The sequence below is a fragment of the Saccopteryx bilineata genome, chromosome 1 (assembly GCF_036850765.1).
Source record: "Saccopteryx bilineata isolate mSacBil1 chromosome 1, mSacBil1_pri_phased_curated, whole genome shotgun sequence".
In the NCBI taxonomy this organism is placed as follows: Eukaryota; Metazoa; Chordata; class Mammalia; order Chiroptera; family Emballonuridae; genus Saccopteryx; species Saccopteryx bilineata.
The window spans coordinates 14,765,433-14,788,953 of record NC_089490.1 but is presented as its reverse complement, the minus strand read 5'-3'; the positions used below and the strand labels follow the sequence as shown (position 1 = coordinate 14,788,953).

The 23,521-nt window shown below is 49.0% G+C and overlaps 1 protein-coding gene across 1 annotated transcript; it reads left to right on the top strand.

Annotated features, from left to right (window-relative positions):
• Positions 1-1,641: 1,641 nt before the first annotated feature.
• On the top strand, positions 1,642-22,208 carry PPIL1 (peptidylprolyl isomerase like 1). The gene is made up of 5 exons (XM_066238877.1): positions 1,642-2,028; positions 2,228-2,618; positions 5,870-6,024; positions 20,403-20,471; positions 21,024-22,208. Exons 2-5 carry the CDS (start codon positions 2,563-2,565, stop codon positions 21,242-21,244), a joined length of 501 nt encoding a protein of 166 aa, XP_066094974.1. The 5' UTR covers positions 1,642-2,028; positions 2,228-2,562; the 3' UTR covers positions 21,245-22,208.
• Positions 22,209-23,521: the final 1,313 nt, after the last annotated feature.

The window sequence follows — 23,521 nt, the reverse complement described above, 5'->3', positions numbered from 1 at the left end:
GGTCACAAAAAGTGCATGAACACAGGAGCTATAAAATTATACCTTACATTAGCATGGTACTCATCAGCTTAAAACATTGTTTTGTGGGTTTTTTTGTGTGGCAGAGACAGAGACACAGATAGGGACAGACAGGGAGAGAGACGAGAAACATCAATTCTTTGCTGCGGCACCTTATTTGTTCATTGATTGCTTTCTCATATGTGCCTTGTCCAGGGGACTACAGCAGAGTGAATGACCCTTTGCTCAAGCCAGCGACCTTGGGCTCAAGCTGGTGAGCCTTGCTCAAACCAAATGAGCCCGCACTCAAGCTGGCAACCTCAGGGTTTTGAACCTCGGACCTCTGCGTCCCAGTCTGATGCCCTATCCACTGCGCCTCTGCCTGGGCAGGCTTAAAACATTGTTTGATATCCATTACTCTTTCAGTGAAACCTGCACCCTGTGCTCAGTACTCTGTGAGGAGGGCACAGAGATGCAGGAGGCCCAGTTCCTCTCTCAAGGAGCTTGCTGTCCAGTTTCATCTTTACAGCCTGTGTAACCCTATTCCCACTTGACAAGGGAACTAGGATTGAACTGTGGTTAAGAGCACAGGCTCACAGCTGTGGTACTTTGAGCAAGTTATTAATCTAGTTCCTCAAAGTAAAAAGGGTTGGAATATCTACCTCATGGGGTTTTGAAGATATAAGTGTTGTCAAAAGTTCAGAAATAGGCCCGACTGGGGGGGGGGGGGGCGCTCGGTGTGGGGCGGCTCCGGGGCTGGGGATGGCGGCGGCCGCGGTTGCGGCGGCTCCGGGACGAGCGGGAGGAGCCCGAAGAGCGCCGTGAGATGGGCAGGCTCCCACACCAGCGGGGAGGACACTGCTTCTTACAACAGCTACTCAGAAGCACCACTGGAAGCTCAGATCCAAAGAACTGGAGCCTGATTGGAAGAAATAGGTGACAAAGTTCATATGCATTGAAGTGTTCAGACCAAAAAGATGCTTTATGACAATGGACAAAAGCATGTATGAAAGGTGACAACAAGCGAAAGGGGAGAAAGAACTTTCTTACTAATCATACAGACCTAAGACAGTAACTGGCGTGTTTGAAGGAATGGAATCAGAATTTTTAGGAAGTGGTGCCTAGAGCAGACCTATAGTGGAAAAGGAGCCATTGACAAAAGAAAACACAAAAGAAAAAAAGGGGGTGAATGAAGAAGGCAAATTGAAGGTGGTCAATGAGAAGGAAAGAAGTCTTGCCAGACTAGGGAACAAGAAGTCTATGTGAGGTCAGAGTTTTGCTACTTTGGGGGAGGAGGAGAAACAGATACATGGTAGAACACTAGTACAGTCACTGTCTCCACAGAGCTCAAGTTTGAATGTAGTATTTCATGGGGCAAAGAAGATACAAATGTTCATAACAGGTTTAGGGAGCAAGGTTAACACAAGACACAGACCTCTTGAAACCATGTCAACACAATGAATGAAAAATAAAAATTAAAAAAAATAACAAAAAGAAAAAAAAAGTTCAGAAATAAAACTGCTCGATCACTGAAATAATAATTAACAAAAGTTTATTGTATACACACACACCCCAATTTGCAAACTGGGGGCTCTGAAATCAAACATGGAATGAGGCTCAAAGATATGTTATGAAGAAGCTGACATAGTGAGGAGGCATGGCTGTTTATTCTTCACAGTAAGTGTTTATAACATTAGTTTTCCTAGTGATAGAGAATGGATTACCCCATTTCCTTCTTGTCCTCCACCCAAATTTCCTTGCAGTGCCTCTACTTGGCTTCACATCCTCTGACCCTGAGCAAACCCTAACCACCGTGGGTCACCATCTATCCCAGCAGGCCACTCCAGGCCTTGCTCCAGCCCTGATCCCTTGGATCTTCATTGTGCTGTCTCTTCTTCCTTTTCTTATCTCTCATTTTCTTCCAGGCCCCTCCCTCCCTCTTTCCCCAGACTCTCAGCTTCTGGAGTTTGGAGGCTCGGATTTGCTGTATGTCTATGGACAAACAAGTCATCTCACCGCCGAGTCTCAGTTGTCACATCTGAAAAACGAGGATAACAGTATCTACTTTATAGTAGATAGAATAATAAAGTGTGGGTGCTATGTAAATTGTACAGAGACTTATCAAAGCTAGTTCCAGACATCTCTCCTTTCTAGTCCCTTTCATTCTCTCCCTCCCCTTTTCGTCCCCGCCTTATTGTGAGACCGGGAAATTCTCGGAATTCAAAGCTAGGACATAACTCCAATCGGAGTGTATATTCGCGGCTTGTTCCCGCCTTCCACAGCCAATCAGAACGTCCGGAGAGTAGCGCGGTCCCTCCACTTTGGAGACCACTTCAAAGAAGCTTGCATTTCTCTCTGTCCTCGCGGCCAACCTGTTTTCGCCTCGCACCCCGCCTTCCCTGCCTTGGAGGTGGGGGTCCTTCCTCTTCCTTTTCTCAGCTCCCCAGATCTCGGCATACTAACGGTTGAACCGCGCGGACCGGAAGTGTGCGCCGCAGCGGCGGGTCCCCAGCGAATCGACGCCGGAAGTACGGAGTGCTGGAGATAGATTCTTCCGGCTTCGCTATGGCTGCGATACCCCCGGACTCCTGGCAGCCGCCCAACGTGTTCTTGGAGACCAGGTGAGGGGGGGTCGGGTCTCTGGGGCTGGGCTGGCGGAGGCGGCCCGGAGCCCGGGTTTCGCCGTGGGGCTGGGTTCCCGGCGGGCTCTCCCGCCCGCCTCGTGGACAGGCGTGGACAGACGGCCGTGAGGGCTCGTGTGGACCGGCACCGCCAGTGTCCGAGCTCCGCATCGATTCGCGCTGCGACTTTAACGACAGCTACCTGATTGCCCTCCTCCTAGCCCTCCGTTCATCCCTCCATCCATCCGTCTATCCATTCATTCATTCCTTCATCCATCCATCCATTCATTCAGGCCGGGGACATAGGATTCGACGTTTGAGGATACAGAGATGGCTAAAACACACAGCCTTTAGGGGCTTACAGTATAGTGAAAAAGACAGCTATATAAATATTAACTCGATAAGCAGTACGGTTGTGATGTCGTAAGTACTGCAGTTGTATAAACAAATCGTTAGGGGAACACAAGAAGTGAAGCACATTTCTCCCACTATCAAAATTTTTTTTAATTTTATTTATTCATTTTAGAGAGGGGGGAGAGAGAGAGAGAGAGAGAAGGAGGGGGGGAGCAGAAAGCATCAACTCCCATATGTGCCTTGACTGGGCAAGCCCAGGGTTTCAAACTGGCAACCTCAGGGTTCCAGGTTGACGCTTTATCCACTGCGCCACCACAGGTCAGGCTCTCCCACTATCAAATTTGATGTGATTGAGTACCAGCCAGCTAGTGCCATGTCCCAGGTGTACAGCATCCCATTTAGTTTAATCCTCCTAGCAACTCAAATCATGTAGGTGTTATTCCACCTTCTCTTCGCGGGTTTTATCAGAGAAAAGCCAAAGCATAGATTGAAGGGCCTGACCAAAGCCACACAGCTAGTAAGCAGGGAAACCTCATTTGGAGCCTGGCGTATCTGCCTCCTGCTAGCTTCCTGTGCCTCATTCATTCCATTGCCTCTTTGGAAAAAGTTCAGTGATCTTTCCAAGATAGATCAAATTACCTTATGTAACTTTTTACTGCTACAATACATAAAATTAAAACGTTGTAGTCTGACATTTCAGGTGATTTTCTTCATCTGGCCTTTTCCTAACACTGGCACAACTGCCATTCTCCCATCAGTGGCTAGGACAGGGGTCGGGAATCTTTTTGGCTGAGAGAGCCATGAACGCCACATATTTTAAAATGTAATTCCATGAGAGCCATACAACAACCCGTGTACATTATGCATTATCCAATAAAAATTTGGTGTTATCCTGGAGGACAGCTGTGATTGGCTCTAGCCACCCGCAACCATGAACATGAGCAGCAAGAAATGAGTGGATTGTGATACATGAGAATGTTTTATATATATATATATATATATATATATATATTATTTTTTTTTTTTACAGAGACAGAGAGTCAGAGAGAGGGATAGACAGGGACAGAGAGAGATGAGAAGCATCAATCATCAGTTTTTTGTTGTGCGTTGCGACACCTTAGTTCACTGATTGCATTCTCATATGTGCCTTGACCGTTGGCCTTCAGCAGACCAAGTAACCCCTTGCTGGAGCCAGCGAGCTTGGGTCCAAGCTGGTGAGCTTTTGCTCAAACCAGATGAGCCCGTGCTCAAGCTGGTGACCTTGGGGTCTCGAACCTGGGTCCTTCCACATCCCAGTCCGACACTCTATCCACTGTGCCACCGCCTGGTCAGGCGAGAATGTTTTATATTTTTAACGTTACTATTTTTTTATTAAAGATTTGTCTGCGAGCCAGATGCAGCCATCAAAAGAGCCACATCTGGCTCGCGAGCCATAGGTTCCCGACCCCTGGGCTAGGATATGGCCGCCATCTCTGCCTTCTTTCAGTTCTCTATGCCCTGTGCCACCAGAGCACAGTTCTCTCAGATGCTGCTTTTGCTTCCAGGCCATTTCCCCACCTTATATGGCCAAGTTCTATTTCAGACACCAATTTGAAAGTAATTTCTGAACTCACCTGTAATTTCTTTTTTTTTTTTTGCGAGGGTTGAGGGAAAGAGATAAGAATCATCAACTCTTAGTTGTGTCACATTAGGTGTTCAGTGATTGCTTCTCATATGTGCCTTGATCCCAGAGGGGGGGGCTCCATCTGAACCAGTGACCCTTGGCTCAAGCCAGCGACCTTGGGCTTCTAGCCAGTGACCTTTGGACTCAATCTAGCAACCATGGAATCATGTTGATGATCCCACGCTCAAGCTGGGTGAGCTCGCTCTCAAGCCAGCGACCTCAGGGTTTCGAACCTGGGACTTAAGCATCCAGGTCAATGTTCTATCCACTGCGCCACCACTAGTCAGGCAAGGTATGAAGGTTTGAAGTAATCGGGTTTTCCCTTTGTTGTAGCCCTTCCTAAATACACCCAAACTGTACCTCTTTTTCCATTAAAATTTTTTATGAATAGGTAATGTATTTACTTGTTTCAAAAATATAAAGTTTAAAAAAGATACTCATTGAAAACCTTCCTGTCTCCCATTTACCCAGTTTCTACCTGCACCCAGAAAATTATGTATAAATAAACATGAATTCCTGATATTTTAATGTCTTTTAGAAAACTTACAAAGTAGCCTGACCAGACGGTGGCTCAGTGGATAGAGTGTCGGACTGGGATGCAGACGACCCAGGTTCGAGACCCCGAGGTCGCCAGCTTGAGCGCGGGCTCCTCTGGTTTGAGCAAAAGCTCACCAACTTGAACCCAAGGTCACTGGCTCCAGCAAGGGGTTACTCGGTCTGCTGAAGGCCCACGGTCGAGGCACATGTGAGAAAGCAATCAATGAACAACTAAGGTGTTGCAACGCGCAATGAAAAACTGATGGTTGATGCTTCTCATCTCTCTCCATTCCTGTCTATCCCTCTCTCTGACTCACTCTCTGTCTCTGTAAAAAAAAAAAAAAAAAAAGAAAACTTACAAAGTAAGTGTAAGACTTTTTCCTAATATAGGAATCGGTAATATTAGTTTCTGATTATTGGTGGCTTTTTTATATACAAGGTGTTAAAATTTTTAGTTGGCTATGGTTATCTTGCTTAAAAGAAGTACCAGAAGCCTGTGTGTTTTGCTCAGAGGAGATGACTGTGTTTATGTTACTTGCCTTGTGTTGTTTTCCTTTGCTGAGCATCAAATCGGATGTTGATCACATCCAATTTCCTGACTTGCGTGCTTGAAATGAGGCATTCTGGAGCGGTGCCTTATTCCCGTCCCAGTGACCTTGTTCCTGACTGGAGCTTGCCCGCCCTCTCCCTCCTGCAGCATGGGGATCATTGTGCTGGAGCTGTACTGGAAGCATGCTCCGAAGACCTGCAAGAACTTCGCTGAGTTGGCTCGTCGAGGTTACTACAATGGCACCAAATTCCACAGAATCATCAAGGACTTCATGATCCAGGGAGGTGACCCAACAGGGACAGGTACAGTTAAGCCAACATTGGTTTCTGAAGCCTCATTCTGCTGTCACTGGTGTAAGGAAGCCAGGGCTGTCTTCAGCGTACCGGGACGGGGCTAGTGACTGAGGCAACTGTTCCCACCCAGCACACACCCTCCCCCAAGCACACACGGGGAATTGACCAGAAACAGATGGATCTTGACTCCTGGGCTTTGTAGAGTTTCTCATAATTTCCATGTGTTGCTTACTAATTTTCCTGGATTATAGTAATGTATAGAGTAGTCTGATAATCAGAAGTAAAGAAAGTCATTTACAGTGTTTTGAGAAAAGTAGAACATTGGGTTATTTGATGAATTCATTCATTTAGCAAATAGTGAGCACCAGCCTTGGGTCAGATACTTTTCTAGGCTCTTAGATATAGCCATGAACGAAGAAAAGAACTTCCTGTTCTCAGTAAAGCAGGAAAAGGATATGGGGATGCGACTTTAATAGAAGGGCAGGGAAGTCCCCTCTGAATAGATGTCCATGACGGAGCAGAAGTCAGAATGAGCGAGAGAACGAACCTTACGACTGGAGGGAAGAGCAGGCCCTGAGTCGGGAGGCAGCAGTCCACGTAGGAGGTCATGTAGGACCTCGTAGGGCACGGTCGAGACCACGGGTTTCATTCTGAATAAGATGAGAGCCATTAGAACGTTTTAAGCAAAGGAATTACACAATCTGACGTATGCTTTTAAAAGCTCACTCGGGCTGCTGTTTGGAGAACAGACACAGTGGCAAGAGTGAGAGCTGGGAACCTGTTAGAAGGCTGCTGTAGTCATCTAGTCTAGAAAGATGTGATTGGACAAGGCTGATAGTAGAGGAGGTGGTGAGAGGTGACTGAGTTGGGATTATGTTTGATAGAAATGGGCCCAAGGGGACTTACTGAGGTTGGGTTAAGGGGTGGTGGGTATGTGAGAGAAAGATGACAAAGGATGATTTCAAAGTCTTTGGCTTGCATATAGTGACGTGGAGAAGGCCTCTAAGAGAGGAGCATGTTTGGGGGCAAAGATTAAGAATTTGGCTTTAGTTTTGGACACATGATGTTTGAAATAATTTGTCAAATCTACAAGGAAAGATGTTGAGTAATGGGATATGAGTGTAAGGGTTCATGGAAAGGTCTGGGATGGAGGTATGAATTTGGGAGTTATCATTTAGATGGGATTGATTCATGAAATTTATTAGTGAAATGTTAGAAACACTTATTAGTTTCAAGGCCATTACTTCTCAGTCTGCCTTTTCTCTCTGCTAACTCCTGTTCCTGCTCTTTTGCCTTTAAATAGCTTGGTTCTTTCTGTGGCAGTGTCTCTTTTTTCTCAGTCTCATTCTTCTTTGTCATTCTCATCTTTATTTATCCTTTATGACCAGAGGCATTCAATTTTTTTCACATTTCAAAATATAGAATATACAGTGTGTCCGTAAAATCATGGTGCACTTTTGACTGGTCACAGGAAAGCAACAAAAGACGACAGAAATGTGAAATCTACACCAAATAAAAGGAAAACCCTCCCAGTTTCTGTAGGATGATGTGGCAGCATGTGCGCATGCGCAGATGATAATGTAACACCGTGTATACAGCGGAGCAGCCCATGGCCATGCCAGTTGAGATGTGGACGGTACAGAGGAAAGTTCAGTGTGTTCTGTGCCTCGCTAAATTCACATCCGTGATCAAAGTGCAACGTGAATATCAGCACATTTATAACGAAGCGCCACCACATAGGAATAACATTACTCGGTGGGATAAGCAGTTGAAGGAAACCGGCAGTTTGGTGGAGAAACCCCGTTCTGGTAGGCCATCAGTCAGTGACGAGTCTGTAGAGGCTATACGGGATAGCTACCTAAGGAGCCCTAAAAAATCTGCGTGAGCCCACATCGAACTGCACTGAATAGCTATGAAACTGAGAGAGTTTTCCTTTTATTTGGTGCAGATTTCACATTTCTATCATCTTTTGTTGCTTTCCTGTGACTGGTCAAAAGTGCAGCATGACTTTACAGACACACTGTATAGAAAAGAAAAAAAAGCACAAAAATCAGCCTCTGGTTGTGGTGCAGTGGGTATAGTGTTGACCTGGGACACTGGGGACCTAGGTCTGAAACTCCAAGGTCGCTGGCTTGAGCAAGGGGTCACTGGCTTGAGCAAGGGGTCACTGGCTTGAGCAAGGGGTCACTGGCTTGGCTGGACAGCCCTCGAGTTAAGGTACATATGAGAAAGCAATCAATGAACAGCTAAAGTGCGATGACTATGAGTTGATGCTTCTCATCTTTCTCCCTTTCTGTCCCCTCCCCCACTAAAAAAGAAAAGAACAAGAATCACTCATAAGTGTATCCTAAAGATTCCTAACCACCGACTATGCCCCTCATACTCCACTTCTCAGAAATGCTCAGTGTTACGTTTTGGGGGCTATTATTCTAGACACCTTTTTATTTTTCCAGATACCTATTTAAAAGGATGGATGGATGAATAGCTAATTGGAAATAATTTCAAGAGAATAGGCTGTGCCTTGCATGCTACTGTTTTTTAATTTTTTTTTTTTTTTTTTTTTTTTTTTTTTTTTTTTTTTAACAGAGGCAGAGATAGACAGGGACAGACAGACAGGAACAGAGAGAGATGAGAAGCATCAATCATCAGTTTCTCGTTGCGCGTTGCGACTTCTTAGTTGTTCATTGATTGCTTTCTCACATGTGCCTTGACCGTGGGCCTTCAGCAGACCGAGTAACCCCTTGCTGGAGCCAGCGACCTTGGGTCCAAGCTGGCGAGCTCTTTGCTCAAGCCAGATGAGCCTGCGCGCGACCTCGGAGTCTCGAACCTGGGTACTTCCGCATCCCAGTCCAACGCTCTATCCACTGCGCCACCGCCTGGTCAGGCGCATGCTACTGTTTTTTAAATATAAAGTTTAACTTTGTATTTAATGAACAGAAAAGTTGACTTTCTATTATGAGAGATGAGGCAATCAATACTTAGCTTTCTCCCCATCCCTTTGTTTGAGAAACACTCAGCTTTGGCACCTCTTGTGTTGGGGAAACCCCATTCTTCCTTCCTGTGTTTCTTTTTTAGTTTTACTTCACAGAACACTTGACTCCGACACTTGTGGTCACCAAATGTATAGAGGTTTTTCCCCAAAAAGCAATTCTCTATGATACCAGCTGGGTGTTGTACAATTTTAACACAGTCTAGCTGGAAATAGCATGATATTCCACAGATTGAGACCCACAAGACTGCCCCTAGCACACACACAGACACACGAGCACACACTTCAGGCAGCAGTCACAAGCCCAGGTACAGGTATCTGTGCTTCCGACCAACCCACTGTAGAGGGGAGGTTCCAGCGAGCCTGTCCTGGGCTTGATGACTTCACCAGAGCTGCTCACAGACCCAGGGAAATGCGCACATTCACCCACTTGTTGAAGGATAGGGATAAAGGACACAGATAAACAGCCAGAGGAAGCGATACACAGGCTGAGGTCCGGGAGGGTCCCCAGAGCCAGAACCTCTGTCCCTGGGGAGGCTGTGTGTCGTCTTCCTGGTACAGATGTGTTTGCCCACCTGGAAGCTGTCTGAAGCCAGTACTCTTGGGATTTTGAGGCGGTTTCCTCATGGGTGTGTGATCAGTTATTGACGCCGTTCCCAGCCTCTCTCCCCTCTTGGGAGCTGTGATGGTGGTGGTCCCTGGGGATGCGGAAGAGTCCCACCTTCTGATCATGGCTTGGTCTCTCTGGTGACCAGACCCCATCCAGGAGCCATCCAGGAACCTAGTCCGAGTCACCTCAGCACAAAAGAGGCTCCTGGTGCTCTTATCACCTAAGAATTCCCAATTCCCAAGGGTTTTATGAGCCCTGGCCTGGGTCAAGAATTGGGAACTGAGACCAATTTACATATTTTCAATGAACTTGCATCTGTTCTGCCGTCCTCCTAATTTCATTTTTCTTAGTCAGAGTTTACAACATTTTCCATTCTGCAGCCACGGTTCCTTCCGCGACAGTATGGGGTCCGCATCTCAGAGGGCTCGGTGCTCACCACTAGGCTCTCCTGTTCACAAGTACCAGCAGGCAGCTTCTTCTTTTTTTTTTTTTTTTGTATTTTTCTGAAGCTAGAAACAGGGAGAGACAGTCAGACAGACTCCCGCATGCGCCCGACCGGGATCCACCCGGCACGCCCACCAGGGGGTGACGCTCTGCCCACCAGGGGGCGATGCTCTGCCCCTCCGGGGCGTCGCTCTGCCGCGACCAGAGCTACTCCAGCGCCTGGGGCAGAGGCCACAGAGCCATCCCCAGTGCCCGGGCCATCTTTGCTCCAATGGAGCCTCGCTGCGGGAGGGGAAGAGAGATACAGAGAGGAAGGAGAGGGGGAGGGGTGGAGAAGCAGATGGGTGCCTCTCCTGTGTGCCCTGGCGGGGAATCGAGCCCAGGACTTCCGCACGCCAGGCCGACGCTCTACCACTGAGCCAACCGGCCAGGGCCAGCAGGCAGCTTCTTGCTGAGCCGTTTTAATTGCAGGATCTGGAGGCTGTGATATTTTTAAACTCAGTCATGTCTGAGACTCTCTGCCTGTGGCCCTTAATCTGAAAAAGACTGTGACTGAGTGCGTGCTCTCCAAGTTGCATTCCTGCCCTCAGATCTTTCCAGAGAGTTCTGTCCCGTCGCCTTCTGGTTTGGACAGTGCATGGCTTTGGAGAGTACCGATATTGGGTTTACTACTTCCTTCAGTTCAGGGAAGGTATTTTGATTTGTATTTATGAATATCTTCTGTTACACTGAGTGGATTTTCTGTTTCAGGAAAGTAGTTCTTTTTGTTTCATCACCTCTGCCTTCTGTATTTAGCACATTTCTTTTGAGTTTCTGAGATGATGTTTTTCCATTTTTTTCCTGCATCCAGTGAAATTATCTCAGAGCTTCATTCTGTCCCTTATTCAGTTTCTAGTCGTGTCTCTTCTCTGCTACACTGCTCTGATTTATTTATTTATTTATTTTAATTTATTTATTTTTTACAGAGACAGTGAGTCAGAGAGAGGGATAGACAGGGACAGACAGACAGGAACGGAGAGAGATGAGAAGCATCAATCATTAGTTTTTCATTGCGCGTTGCAACACCTTAGTTGTTCGTTGATTGCTTTCTCATATGTGCCTTGACCGCGGGCCTTCAACAGACCAAGTAACCCCTTGCTGGGGCCAGCGACCTTGGGTTCAAGCTGGTGGGCTTTTGCTCAAACCAGATGAGCTCAAGCTGGCGACCTCGGGGTCTTGAACTCAGGTCCTCTGCATCCCAGTCTGACACTCTATCCACTGCGCCACCGCCTGGTCAGGCCGCTCTGATTTATTTATTAGTGCTGTATGGGTGTCATTTGGTTCTAAATCTCTTTCCTTAGCTCTGTAATCTTTTTGCTTTATTCTGTTGATATATTATCTTGCCATTGAACTTGTTTTATTGGATTCTTATTCTTTTTTTCTTTTCTTCTTCAAGTGAGAGGAGGGGAGATAGTGAGGCAGACTCCTGCATGTGTCGGACCGGGATCTGTGGGAACTCCTGTCTAGGGCTGATGCTTGAGTCTGAGCTATTTTTAGCGCTTGGGGCTGATGTGCTCAGACTAATCGAGTTATCCTCAGTATCCGGGGCCAACTCTCACACCAATTGAGCCACTGGCTGCGGGAAGAGAAGAGGAAGAGAAGGGGAGAGGGAGGGGAAGAGAAGCAGACGGTCACTTCTGTGTGCCCTGACTGGGGGTCAGCTGTGCTGATGCTCTCTCCACTGAACCAGCTGGCCAGGCCTGCATTCTTATTCTTATTGAACCATCAGTAGCTGGAGACAGCTGCAGAGAAGCCCCACTTGGATTATGTTTTCTCCCAGACCGAGCTCCTGGGGCGGCAGGAGCACCGTACCCCCCCCCCCCCCCGGCGGCCAGTGTTGGCAGCCCTCCGCCGCTCTGAGCACATGTGGTGTGTGTGGATGTCTCCTTATCGCTCTCAGGACTGCTCACCCGTGTCCTCAGTGAGCTTCCCTGGCTCCCCAGAGCTGGAGGGTGTTTGTGAGGACGACGCTGGTGACTGTCCCCCTCTCCTGACCACGGCGCTCGGCCGTGCAAGCGGACCAAGAGTCTGTTTCTTCCCTCCACTGGCTCCAGAATTTTTGGAGTAAGTTTCTTTCCTTTTTCTTATTTGGTTGATGCTGGTGGAGTTTTTGCTTTTTAAGTTTGAATTTTTTGCGTTTGCTTTATCAGGTATTGGGGGAGGAAGAGTCCACATTCTGTATCTGAGAGTGTCCTGCCAACACAGTGACGTGCTTCTCTGCTGTCATCTTCCTCTGCCATTGTTGGTGCGAGATAAAATTTTAATTCACAATGCCGCTGAGCTGAGAGCCCAGGAGTAGTGTGGAAGAGTTGGAAGTGACTCAGATGTGAGTCGCTCGTGCCTGAGCTTCCCTGTGCTTCTGTAGTTGTTCTCAGTCCTTCGTAATGTCACATTTCCATGTTGTAATTTTAATGAAATTGAATCACTCCAAAGATTCCAAATAATGGCGTTGAGCCTCCAGTATGATAAACGATTGAGCTCAGCCTGCTGGCAGGCCTCTGGTTGAAGGCAAATGAGAATTAGGTTGTCCTGGGTCACTAGGATGGGCTGCTAGTTGATTAGGTGACAGATTTTTGTAAACAGCTCAGAGGCGTAGCATTTGACATCCTGGGTTCCTCAGCAAGTCCGCCTGCCGCCTCCATCCCCGATGATTCAGTCGAATGAACCTGTTCTTTCCAGTGTCTTTCTGGTATGTGTTTTCCAGGTGTTTTTCAACTCAGATACGCTTTGGCTTCCTGCTTCATTTTAAACCATTTTTCTTCTTTTGAATTTTCTATATTGTTAATAACTTGATGCTGGCTCTGCTTAGCCCCCTGATGCCTTTTCTCTGGCTCTGCTGACTTCTGTTCCTCCCTTCCCTGTAAGACGCAGGTCCCTGCCCTATGCTTCCTTTGCGTCCCCTGCTCTGCGCAGAGCCCCAGCGTGCACGGGCTGCGTGATGGCCACGCTGAACCTTGCTGTGCGTGTGCCGTGTGTCACCCTCGCTGATCTCACCTCTCCGCTTGCCTCAGGACGCTGAGATTAACATGCTGATCAGCAAGCTCAGAGTTACTTGTATTCATTTGGCGACTACCTGCTAAGAGTCTGCTGGGTCCTCGTGCTGCTCTGAGGCCGTGAGCGGTACTTGAGCAGTGGAAGCCAAGGTGTTTTCCTTTTCCCTGCAGAGCTCTTTGCCCTGCCAGGAAGACAAGATATTCATTATAAGAAATGTCTTGAAAGTAGTAACATAGTCAATATGCAAATATGTGGTGGGATGCTTGGATTATTATGTAACATAGGCTGGAATAATTAATAATGAGAGAAAAAGGACAGTGGAGTGGGATTAGAATGGGGAGGTGTGTTTTGAGGTGGGCCTTTAGGAGTGTAGAATTTTGGCTCTTGGGAGGCCAGGGAGGCCATTTTGGGTCTGGGAAGAGGAATGAGGACGGAACGGAGACATGAGCGACAGAGGCACGCGGGGTGTGGAGAGAGCCGACCACCCCACGTGAGGGACTGGCTCTGTGACATAAGCTAGCCACCTCTCCATGTCCAGACGAATGCATAAGCTGATTTCTGAGGACCCCTGAACTGCATGTTGAGGGGACAGTGGAGGACAATTTGGGTCACAGAGTAGGAGATAGCACAGGAGTGAATAGGGCCAGTTCATGGCGACCTCCAGACAGGTTCAGATTTGATTGAGCATCATTCAGGGACCATTTGGGTGGAACTCTTGAGTCTGGGATAAGAGAAATATGTGAGGAAATTTAATCCAGTCGTGGGAGATGGCACGGTAGTGTGTGTGAGGGTGAACGGCAGGGTTTGTGCCCTGGTAGGGCTGGGGTGCAATACTGCCTTCCCAGGTACACTTGTTAAATGTAGACAAGTTATGTAACCTTGCCGAACCTTCTTACCTGCGAATGGAGAGTGTGATTATGTGCACTTCACGGGGTCCTTGTGAGTATTAAATGAGCTGATCTTCATAAAATGGTTCAAATAGGCTTGACACAATAGGAGCTCAAAGAAGTGGTTATTATGCATTTTGGTTGTTAGTTCACTTAACAAATGTTTGTTAGACTCCCGCTGTGATCCAGGCATTGTTCGGAGAGCTGGGCTACAACAGCGAATAAGAAAGCGCTGGTGGAGCTCTCCTGGTGGGAGAGACAGACAGTGAACAGGTAAGTGCTTAATAGACTGTCAGGTCATGACGAGTGGTACAGAAGAAATAATGCATAAGGAGCTAGAGCAGGAGTTTGCAACGTTGGCACTCTTGACAGTTTGGGCTGGGTAAATCCTTGTGGGGCTGTCCTGTGCACTGTAGGACGTTTAGCTGCATTCCTGACCTCTACCTGCTAGATGCCCTTTTGTGTGACAACCAAAAATGTCCCCACATATTGTTTGATTCCCACGGGGAAAGTCACCCCCGGTTGAGAACCACCGTGTTAGAGAGTGAGGACGGTACGTTTTGGATAGTGAGATTAGGGAAGACCTCCGAAAGGTGGCGTTTGAGCAGAGTTCTAAATATCTGAGGTAGCCATGGGACTGTTGGGTAAGGGCAGTGCTGGGGAACAGCAGTCCGAGGCCGGAGACCGGAGTGTGCTTGGCGGGAGGCAGCAGAGGACAGTGTGGCTGGAGCAGGTGGGTGAGGGGCAGTGGCAGGGGGTGACTCTGAAGGGTAGCAGAGTCCCAGGCCGTGGAGAGCCTGGCAGGTTGTGATGAAGACTTTGGATTTTGTCTTAAGTGTGATGAAATGTCACCGGAGGAGTTTGAGCAGAGGACTGCCACAATGTGATTTGTTTTAGAAGGGTCCCTCTGGTCTTCACGTGGAGAACGGACAGGTGCGGAGAGGGGGCGGCTAGGCCGGGGGCAGGGAGGCCAGTTGGAAGCGTCTGTTGTTGTCAGAGCTGGGACTTGTCGTTGGGACTAGGGTGAGAGTGCTTCTGTGGGTTCTGCTCCTTTGGGGGGCACAAGACAGACATTGAAGAGCTTTAGTGGGGTGACACCTGGGAAAGAGAAAGGCGTGAGGGAGCAGGGGTTGGGGCGGAGACCTCACGCATCAGCCGGGTCTAAGCTGTGGGAGGAGGGAGGGGAGAGGAGCCAGCGCCAGCAGAGGAAACCCAGGAGCCGCCATAGGTGGGGTTCAAGGAGGGTGCAGACAGCTGGCAGGTGCTGCTTAGGGATCCAGTTGGTGGGCCCAAGGAGTGGCCCTTGGGCGTCACGACTTGGTGGTCACCGATGGCCTTGACAGAAGCAGTGCCCCTCGAGTGGTGCAGGCAATAGTCTGAATGGAGAGCGTCGAGATGCAGGAGAGGAAGCGTGGGCACCACGTGTCCACAGCTTTTTTGCGGAGTTTTTCTGTGAATGAGATGCAAAGAAATAGGGAGATACCAGTACATAGTGTTTCTTTGTTTTTAAGTTGGAAAACATGTTTTTATGCTGATGGACTGATTCTACTAGAAGAGAAATTGATACAGGAGAGGGGGACATTGTAGTTGGAAAGTTCCTTGAAGGTGAATGGGATTGATGAGGCTCATGGTGGTGAGATGGTTATATAAGCAATTTATCCATACTGTATTAATGACGGAGGAAGGAAGGGAAATGAGTAGAGATGTAGAAAGGGAAGTGGATTTGGTGGTGAGAACATGCAAAAGGTCTCTTCTGTCTTTTTCTCGGCGGAATAAGAAGGAAAATTATGCACAGAGAGCAAGGAGCAGTGATGGAATGGTGGAGGCCCGAGGTCAGACGAACTGGGATAGACCCAGAATCACAGCCTGCAGTTGCAGAAAATGCTCAGGTTATCTCAGTTTGAGGGAGCTCATCATCACAGCTCTTACTGCTGTGTTTTCTTCACGTTATATACTGTGTGGTTTCTGTGCATTATCTCATTTAATTCTCGTAACAATCCTATGAGATGTAGAACTAGATCTCTTGACCCCAAAGGCCGGTAAGGAAGAGAGAACATCTTAAGAGTTAACCGCAGAGTGTCTCAGAGAGCTGTGGCGTTGTCGTTTCCCACAGTATAGCATGGTGTTTGGCATTTGCCCAGGTTTTCTTAACAGCATCTCCGCTAGTCAGTTCCGTCTTCCTCCTGTCACTGACAGTGATTGTATCCATCCCGGATGCTTTTGGCTACAAGTAATAGAAAACTCAGCCTTGGTAGCTTAAACAAAGAGAGCTCTTGTTTTTCTTATGGAGCAAAACAAAACGCCTGGACAGAGGTAAGGGTTACAGGCACTGGCTCAGCTGCTCAGCAGAGCTGTCCAGACCCAGGCTTGCTGTGTGTTTCCACTCCACCATTCCTAGTGTGCTGGCTTGATCTCAAGTTTGTCTCATGGTTGCAAGATGGCTACTGCTGCTCCTGACGTCACCTCTGCTTTCAAAGAAGGGAGATGGGGAAAGAGCTCTGGGTGAAGGACTAAGGAGTGTGTTTGTCCCCTTTTATCAGGAGAGCTGTAGCTTTCCCAGAAGCTCTGCTCAGCAGGCGCCTGTTGCTATCCGGGAGTCGGACTGGGTGCTCCGGCCACCCCTTGCCGCACAGGCGTCCGGTCAGTACCTGCCGGCCATGTCCCTGAGGCTGGGCAGGCTGTGGAGTAGGGTGGCAGTGCTCAGCGGACAGCCAGCCTGCGGGGTCTGTCAGAGGCTCTCACCAGAGGAAAGGCTGTGATTAGTTTGGTCAGTCGCTGTCTGGTGGTAAGTGCCCCAGACAGAGCGTTCACGCGGGCTTCCTGTGGGTCACTGGCTGGCCCGCCTCTGGCTGCGTTGGGGCTGGGTGGTAATCGGTGGTCTCACCAGCTGTGGTGTGGGAGTGGTGGGGACAAGTAGCACCAAGGTAAGCGACTGCTCTGCATGTCTTAGTGCCACTCCACTTCGTCTTGAGAGGTTTTCGTAGGAGGAGGAAGAAACGACATCAGGAATCTTGGGGATAAAGAAAGGTTTTTTGTTTTTAAGAAATAAAACACAGATCAGAAAGAAAAAGATTAAGGAATTTCAACTGCAAACACTTCTGTATATCAGAAAACCTCACAAAAAAGTGAAGAAAGTCATCTGGCAGAAGGTATTTGCAAAAAAGCATTAACTGAAAAAGGGTTAGTATCCAGAATACTAATCCTAATAATATATATTTAACCCTTTGAGTGGTACAAACGTTCATGTACGTCCTTGTGCCTCCTGACCATCCAGAGTACGAGAGTACATGTGTAAGGCAGCTTTTTAAAAAGGCAAATGTATGTTCTTCTTGTTTCCATAAATTGGTTATCAAATAAACATGATTTTAAGTTAATAAAGCTATAACTGGAACTAATTTCATGTTTTGGAAAAAAAAACCTCACTCCCGGGAGTCAGTGAGCATGAAAAAAACTCACTACTCAAAGGGTTAAAATGTCACACCACTCAGAAAAGTGGCTGTTCACAAAAGGAAAGCTAAACGGCCAGTAACCACGACATTATGCACAACTTCAGGGAAACACAGGTTAAAACACCACCCAATCAATTGGTTAAAGCTTCGTCCTGAAAGGCCAGGGTTGCGGGATCCATCCTCAGGGCACATACAAGAGTCAACCAATGCGTGCATGAATAAGTGGGACAGCAAATCGATGTTTCTCTTTCTCCCAACCTTTCTCCCTCCCTTCTTCCCTCTAAACTAAACAAACAGACACCACAAGAGACCTGACACCTGTTAGACCGACAGGTGTTAGGAAGTCTGCAGACGAGCCTGGACCAGTAAGAGTGAGAGCCTGGAGGGCGGGGCAGGCTGAGGCTCTCCTGCCGAGACAGTGAGGAAGTGCAGTCACGGTGGAGCAGCCAGATCGTAACCCTGCACATACACCCCTCCCCGCGAGGGGTAGTCCCTGAGAGCTCCTCACTTCTTTGGGAGGCGGTGAAAGAATGGGTATTGCAGCCTGGTTCATAATAGCAACACGTTGGGACGATTGTGTAGCACCATCAGCACGAGGAGAGAGGAGGCTGGTGTGATCACAGTGCAATGAGCACCTCGGAGAGCAGCACGAACGAAGCGGGTGACCAGCACAGTGGTGAGCAGACAAAGGCTGCTCACAGAAGAATACGCAAGAGTGTAACGCAGTTCTATAAACCTAAAAGTAGGCAAGACTTTTTTGAGGGATACATACGTATGGAGTGGAAAAGGAAACACGTAATGGTGCACTGGTCAGAGTAGTGGTCACCTGAGCAGAGAACGTGGTTCTTGGAAGCAGTTTCGCTCTTGGGAGAGGGGTGGAGTGGAGGAGGCGGGGTGTGTGTGGGGATCACAGCTGCTCTCCCACACTTTATTTCTTGAGGGGAAGGGCGCACGCACAGATGTTTGTCACATTACCTGTATCTTTTGTATGTCTGAAATATTGAATACGTTGAATGAATGTTGAGCGGAGAGGACAGCGTTTAGAAAGCAGGTCTGTGCCTGTCTGTGTGTCTGTATTAGGCCAGGCACATGGCAACCTTGTGACAGCAGCCTTCCCAGCCGTCTGCTTTGTCAGCAGGTTGACGTCTGCGTAGCCCGCTCCACACCAGGGAGCTCTTTCACCATCCTCAGTCCCCGACCAGTGCTGCCCAGTGCCATGTGCCCAAGGAATGTTGTCGCTGGGGGGTATTTGTCCTGCTGACGTCTTGCTGCAAAGCCCGCTGAGTCAAGTTAGGTTCTGAGGCTGCGGCGTATCGTGAGTTGAATGGTGCCGCAGGGGCCCGGACTAGTTGCGTTGGTCAGACTATGTCTAGTGACTCCTGAAATCCTCCGGTTGTGGTGTCGTTTATGTGACGGGTTTCAGGAGCCTTGAGGTTCCTGCGGGCAGCCCTCAGCTTGGGGTCACACTTCCAGGGTGCAGCCCACAGGTGGACAGTGCACTCCTGAACTCCGCTCCCAGCTGGCTCGCCCGGGCCTGGGTGGAGGGCTTGGCCTCATGGGCCGCCACAGCCCACCCCCCCATCTCCAGGCTCGGTTTCCACCAGCCACCCTCCCCACCGAGCGAGCCCCAGACGGGAGCCTGGACTCTGTAGTCGGAGGGCCCATTCTGGTTATGTAGTTGCTGTTTGGACGTACACTGGCAGGTTAGAATTTTTGGATTGAATTTCTACATAGTTTGGTGGCTCAGTAATTTTCCAGAAGCCTAGGTAGCGGGGGCCAGGTGGGAGGTTTCCTCTGAGTCTGTTAGGACTCACCCCCCTTCCTCTCTGCAGAGAGCCGGGGGCTGTGACAGGCTCCCTATGATGGGGCGCCCTGAAAGGTAGAGCACAGGCTCTTTACCATGGAAACGCCATCTCGGGCCCAGGCCGGGGGTGGGCATGGCGTTCCAACGTGCCAGCTTCCCAGCAGGCTGCAGAGGAGGCGGCGAGCGCCCTGCGCCCGGGCTGCGCGGGCTGCCGGGCCAGCAGGTGGACCCGGTGCACTGGGTTCCAGGCGGTGCATTGGCTGGCCCACCTGGGGAAGGAAACCACAGCACTTGAGCAAGGCCTGTGGCTAACTCAATAGACAAACGTCCCATTGTGCTCCAACAAGGACACCTCGGTGCCCGGCACAGCATCAGGCTCTCGGGGACACAGTGCGAACGACTTGCCATGGTGCTGTTGCCAGCAGGCCGTTCCCAGTGCCGCGTTTCTTCATACTCTGCTTACAATCTGCTGCCTCTCCTTCCTGCCACATTGTCACCCACCACCGTCCCCGTTTCTCCCTAAGCTAGACACTTGAGTTAAGTGAATTTTATTTTCCGTCATCTAGCTCAGGGACAGCAAATAGGTGTCTGTCCATGAGCCGTCTTGGATGCATTGAGAGTGGCCATTCGGAGGTCCGGGTCGGTAAGGACTGGAGGCAAGTCTGCGCTCAGCAAGGAAGAGCGCTGATTGGTCTGCGCTCAGCAAGGAAGAGCGCTGATTGGTCTGCGCTCAGCAAGGAAGAGCGCTGATTGGTCAGCGGTGTCTGTGAAGGGCATTGGGGTTAGGGCATGGGGCACACCTGTCTAAAATACTCATAAAGATGTTTAAAAATCAAGACATCTTTTAACACATCAAACTTTGAATGGTGGTTATCTGTAGATGGTTAGATTACAGGGGACTTTATGTTCTTTTGCATTTTTGACAGTGAACGTGTATTACTTTAATAAGTAAGGAAAACACTCTTGGTGTTATTTTGAAAAGAAATGTCTTACCTGAATGAAACCTGTGATTTGAAGGTGAGCTGCGTAGCACGATATGCTGAGTGGGGCTTGGCGTGTTGCTGGCCTTTCCTTTCCTGCACTCCGGAGACCCCTCTGGGCCTGGCCGGGTTCTTGCTGGGAGGTGCAGTGGGGGATTGGCTGACTGGCTTCTCGTCTTCTAACGTGGCAGGTCGTGGTGGTGCCTCCATCTATGGCAAGCAGTTTGAAGATGAACTTCATCCGGACTTGAAATTCACAGGTGAGTATATCATCTGGCTGGACTAGGTGGGCAGGGAGTGGGTTTTTCAGGTTTGTTCTTTTGGCTGTGATTCAGGGTGAAGGCCTGACATGGTGGCACTGGCCCTGTAGCTGCCCGGCCGCGGTGTTGGGGAGAGCCCTGGGAGGTTACGGGGGCAGCGCTGTCTCGGAGTCCGAGCTCTGGTCCAAGGGTTACAGACTCTCCTTGTGGAATGTCGCTCCTATAAACTGTAGGAAGGCAGAAGCTTCCCTGAGGAAGCAGGCGACCTCGCTGGATTTTTGAGGGGAATTGGGAACATGGTCCAGTGATGACTGAGGACCATCGTGGACAGAGGCTGGGGGTAGGTGAAGACAAGGTTTTCGGGCTAGTGTGGTTGCTGGCCTTGTTCAAGGGCAGAGAGCCCACCCAGAGGGGAGCTTGTCTGAGGGGGTGGGGGAGGCCGGAGGCCAGAACAAAGCCTGGCATCTTTTCGTCCCCAGCATGATGTGGTGGCTCCCGGTCAGAACTGTGGGGGTTATTCACATGCTGCCCCCTCTTCCTCTCTCCCACCAGGGGCTGGAATTCTCGCCATGGCCAACGCAGGGCCAGACACCAACGGCAGCCAGTTCTTTGTGACCCTGGCTCCCACCCAGTGGCTTGATGGCAAGCACACCATTTTTGGCCGCGTGTGCCAGGGCATAGGGATGGTGAATCGAGTGGGAATGGTGGAAACCAACTCCCAGGACCGGCCTGTGGACGATGTGAAGATCATCAAGGCTTACCCCTCAGGGTAGTCTTGCCGCTCCGTGGGCACTCCGGGCCTTCCGAGATGGCCCAGCGAACCAGCCCCTGGTGACCTGGAATGACAGAACTCTGAACTTCACTTGGGCCTCGCAAATCATGGTGCTAAGGAGGCCTGGGGTCTTGGGTGAGCTAGAGGTGGAAGCATATTTTAATAGGATGCTTCTGTTCGCTTCTCCCCGAGCCAAGGTTGGCAGCGCATTTGCAGAAATGCCAAGACATGCTCATACACAGGGTGCTGCTCACTGCAGACCACCCGTCCTGCTCCTTCTTGTGTGCGTCCACTCTGATGCACTCGGATAAGATGAAGCCAACTCCGTCATTTCGCAGTGTCCGACCAAACTTCTTTCTGCAGAGATTTATATGCTGGCCTGCACTGCAGTCTTGGGTGGCTGACGGCCACAGAATTCAAAACCAAGCAGTGTCTGTCGGCCTTCTGAACCCCTGCGCACCCTCTTTCAGTCTTCTGCATTTGTTCTGTTCTCCCCGGGAATGTCTGCGTCTCTATAGTTCCGTCTCAAAACCAGAACGTCAGCACTGCATTTGCTGACACTTAGACATCCCACGCAACAGCCACGTTGGAGTTCTGCCAAGTGAAAACTGCATCCAACAGTCAAGTTTCTAAGAAGGTGTCAAGTGGGGAATGATAATGTGTAATAATGAAGAAAAGAATTTAATAACAGGAAAAAGAAGCACTGACCATTTTTTCCCCGGGAAGGAGTAGAAATCTGTAGTGAGCATAAGGACAGACTGAATTCTCTGCAGAAAGCGGTGCTCTCATGAGGAAGTACCAGTTACGTTTTTTTTTAAACCTAAGACTTTAGAGAAACTAAGAGATTTTCTATGTTGTTGTTTAATCTTTCTGATTTTTTAGGGGGGGGGGTGATAAGAGAAAGGAAGTTAATACCTATGTAATACTTAGAAACTTCCTAAATAAAATCTCATTGATGGTTGAAATCTGTGCTGTGGATTTAAATACTGTATGACAGGGGTCTCAAACTCGCGGCCCACGGGCCGCATGCGGCCCACCAAACAATTTTGTGCGACCCGCAGACTAATCCACAAAGTTCAAAATATTTTGGATAAAATTAAGTAAGCCTAGGGGCCTACTTGTATTTTTCATTTCTCTAGCATCCTAGCTAGATATTAGCTTAGTTAACAGCAGTTGTGATGCGAACTACAGTTTCTGGTTGTTTTGTGACACTGAGTAAACTGAATGTACGATTGTGCTTGTTGTACTGATTTTTTTTTGTTTTCAACCGCAGTGAGAAAAGTGTTGCGTAACAGTTGCCTTTTGTAGACCTAGTGCGGCCCGCCCAATGGCTGTGATCTTGCTCTGCGGCCCACATGCTGAGTTCAGTTTGAGACCCCCTGCTGTATGAGATTCTAGCAGCCGTTTAAACCTTTGAGCCATCTCAAATAGTATCTTAGGGCTCATCTTCAAGATTTTGCATCACTTTAAGGTTTGTGGATTTCCAGTGGACTTCTATCATTCAAGAGCAGGTCTGCCTGACTTTACAAAGGCAGAACCAGAGGACAGGCAAGTGGTTGCGATTAGCATCTCCGAGTAGGGGAACTACCCTGTAGATAAAAGCAGGTAGAGCCATCTCTCAACCTGTGGGGGATACACCTGCCTGTCACCTGGGCTTAGAGACGGTATGCGTTGTGTTTGCTTCCTTAAACTGGTAAGCTCCATGATCGAAAGGGGGGGGGGGGGCGATCATACCTTAAATGTGTTTCCTTTTCACGCTATACAGTTTGGAAATGGTGGTTACTCTACGGAATGGGCAAGCAAGGTTCTGGTCCCCAGCTGTTCCCTACATTCAGCCTCTCTCCCTCCTCTTTTCTCTCCACAAAGAAAAAAGGAAACCCAGCAACAAGCTATGTCAGTGATTTTGTAACTTCCCAGGGATGGTTTTGGGGTGCAAAGTCCTGTTCCGGGAAGTTAGAACTACATTTTTTCCAGCCGATCGGGGCAGACATGATGGGAACCACCCCTGGGGGGAGGAGTAAGACTCCAGCTGCCTCCCAGAATTAGAACCCTGAAAATCTCACCTGCACCCGGTGACGGGCGGTGGGAACCTGTCATTGCTCCTCTGAGGAGGAGAGAAGTTTGTGAGGCACTTGGGAAGGGCGTGGCACCGGCACGGTCCGTGTTTCTGCGGGACACCTGCCATGCCGAGGGGGCCACACATGTGAGCGTGGAGCCAGTTATCACGAAGGATGTGACCGCAGAGCGAAACTTGAATTGTTTCACAGTTTCTAGAGAG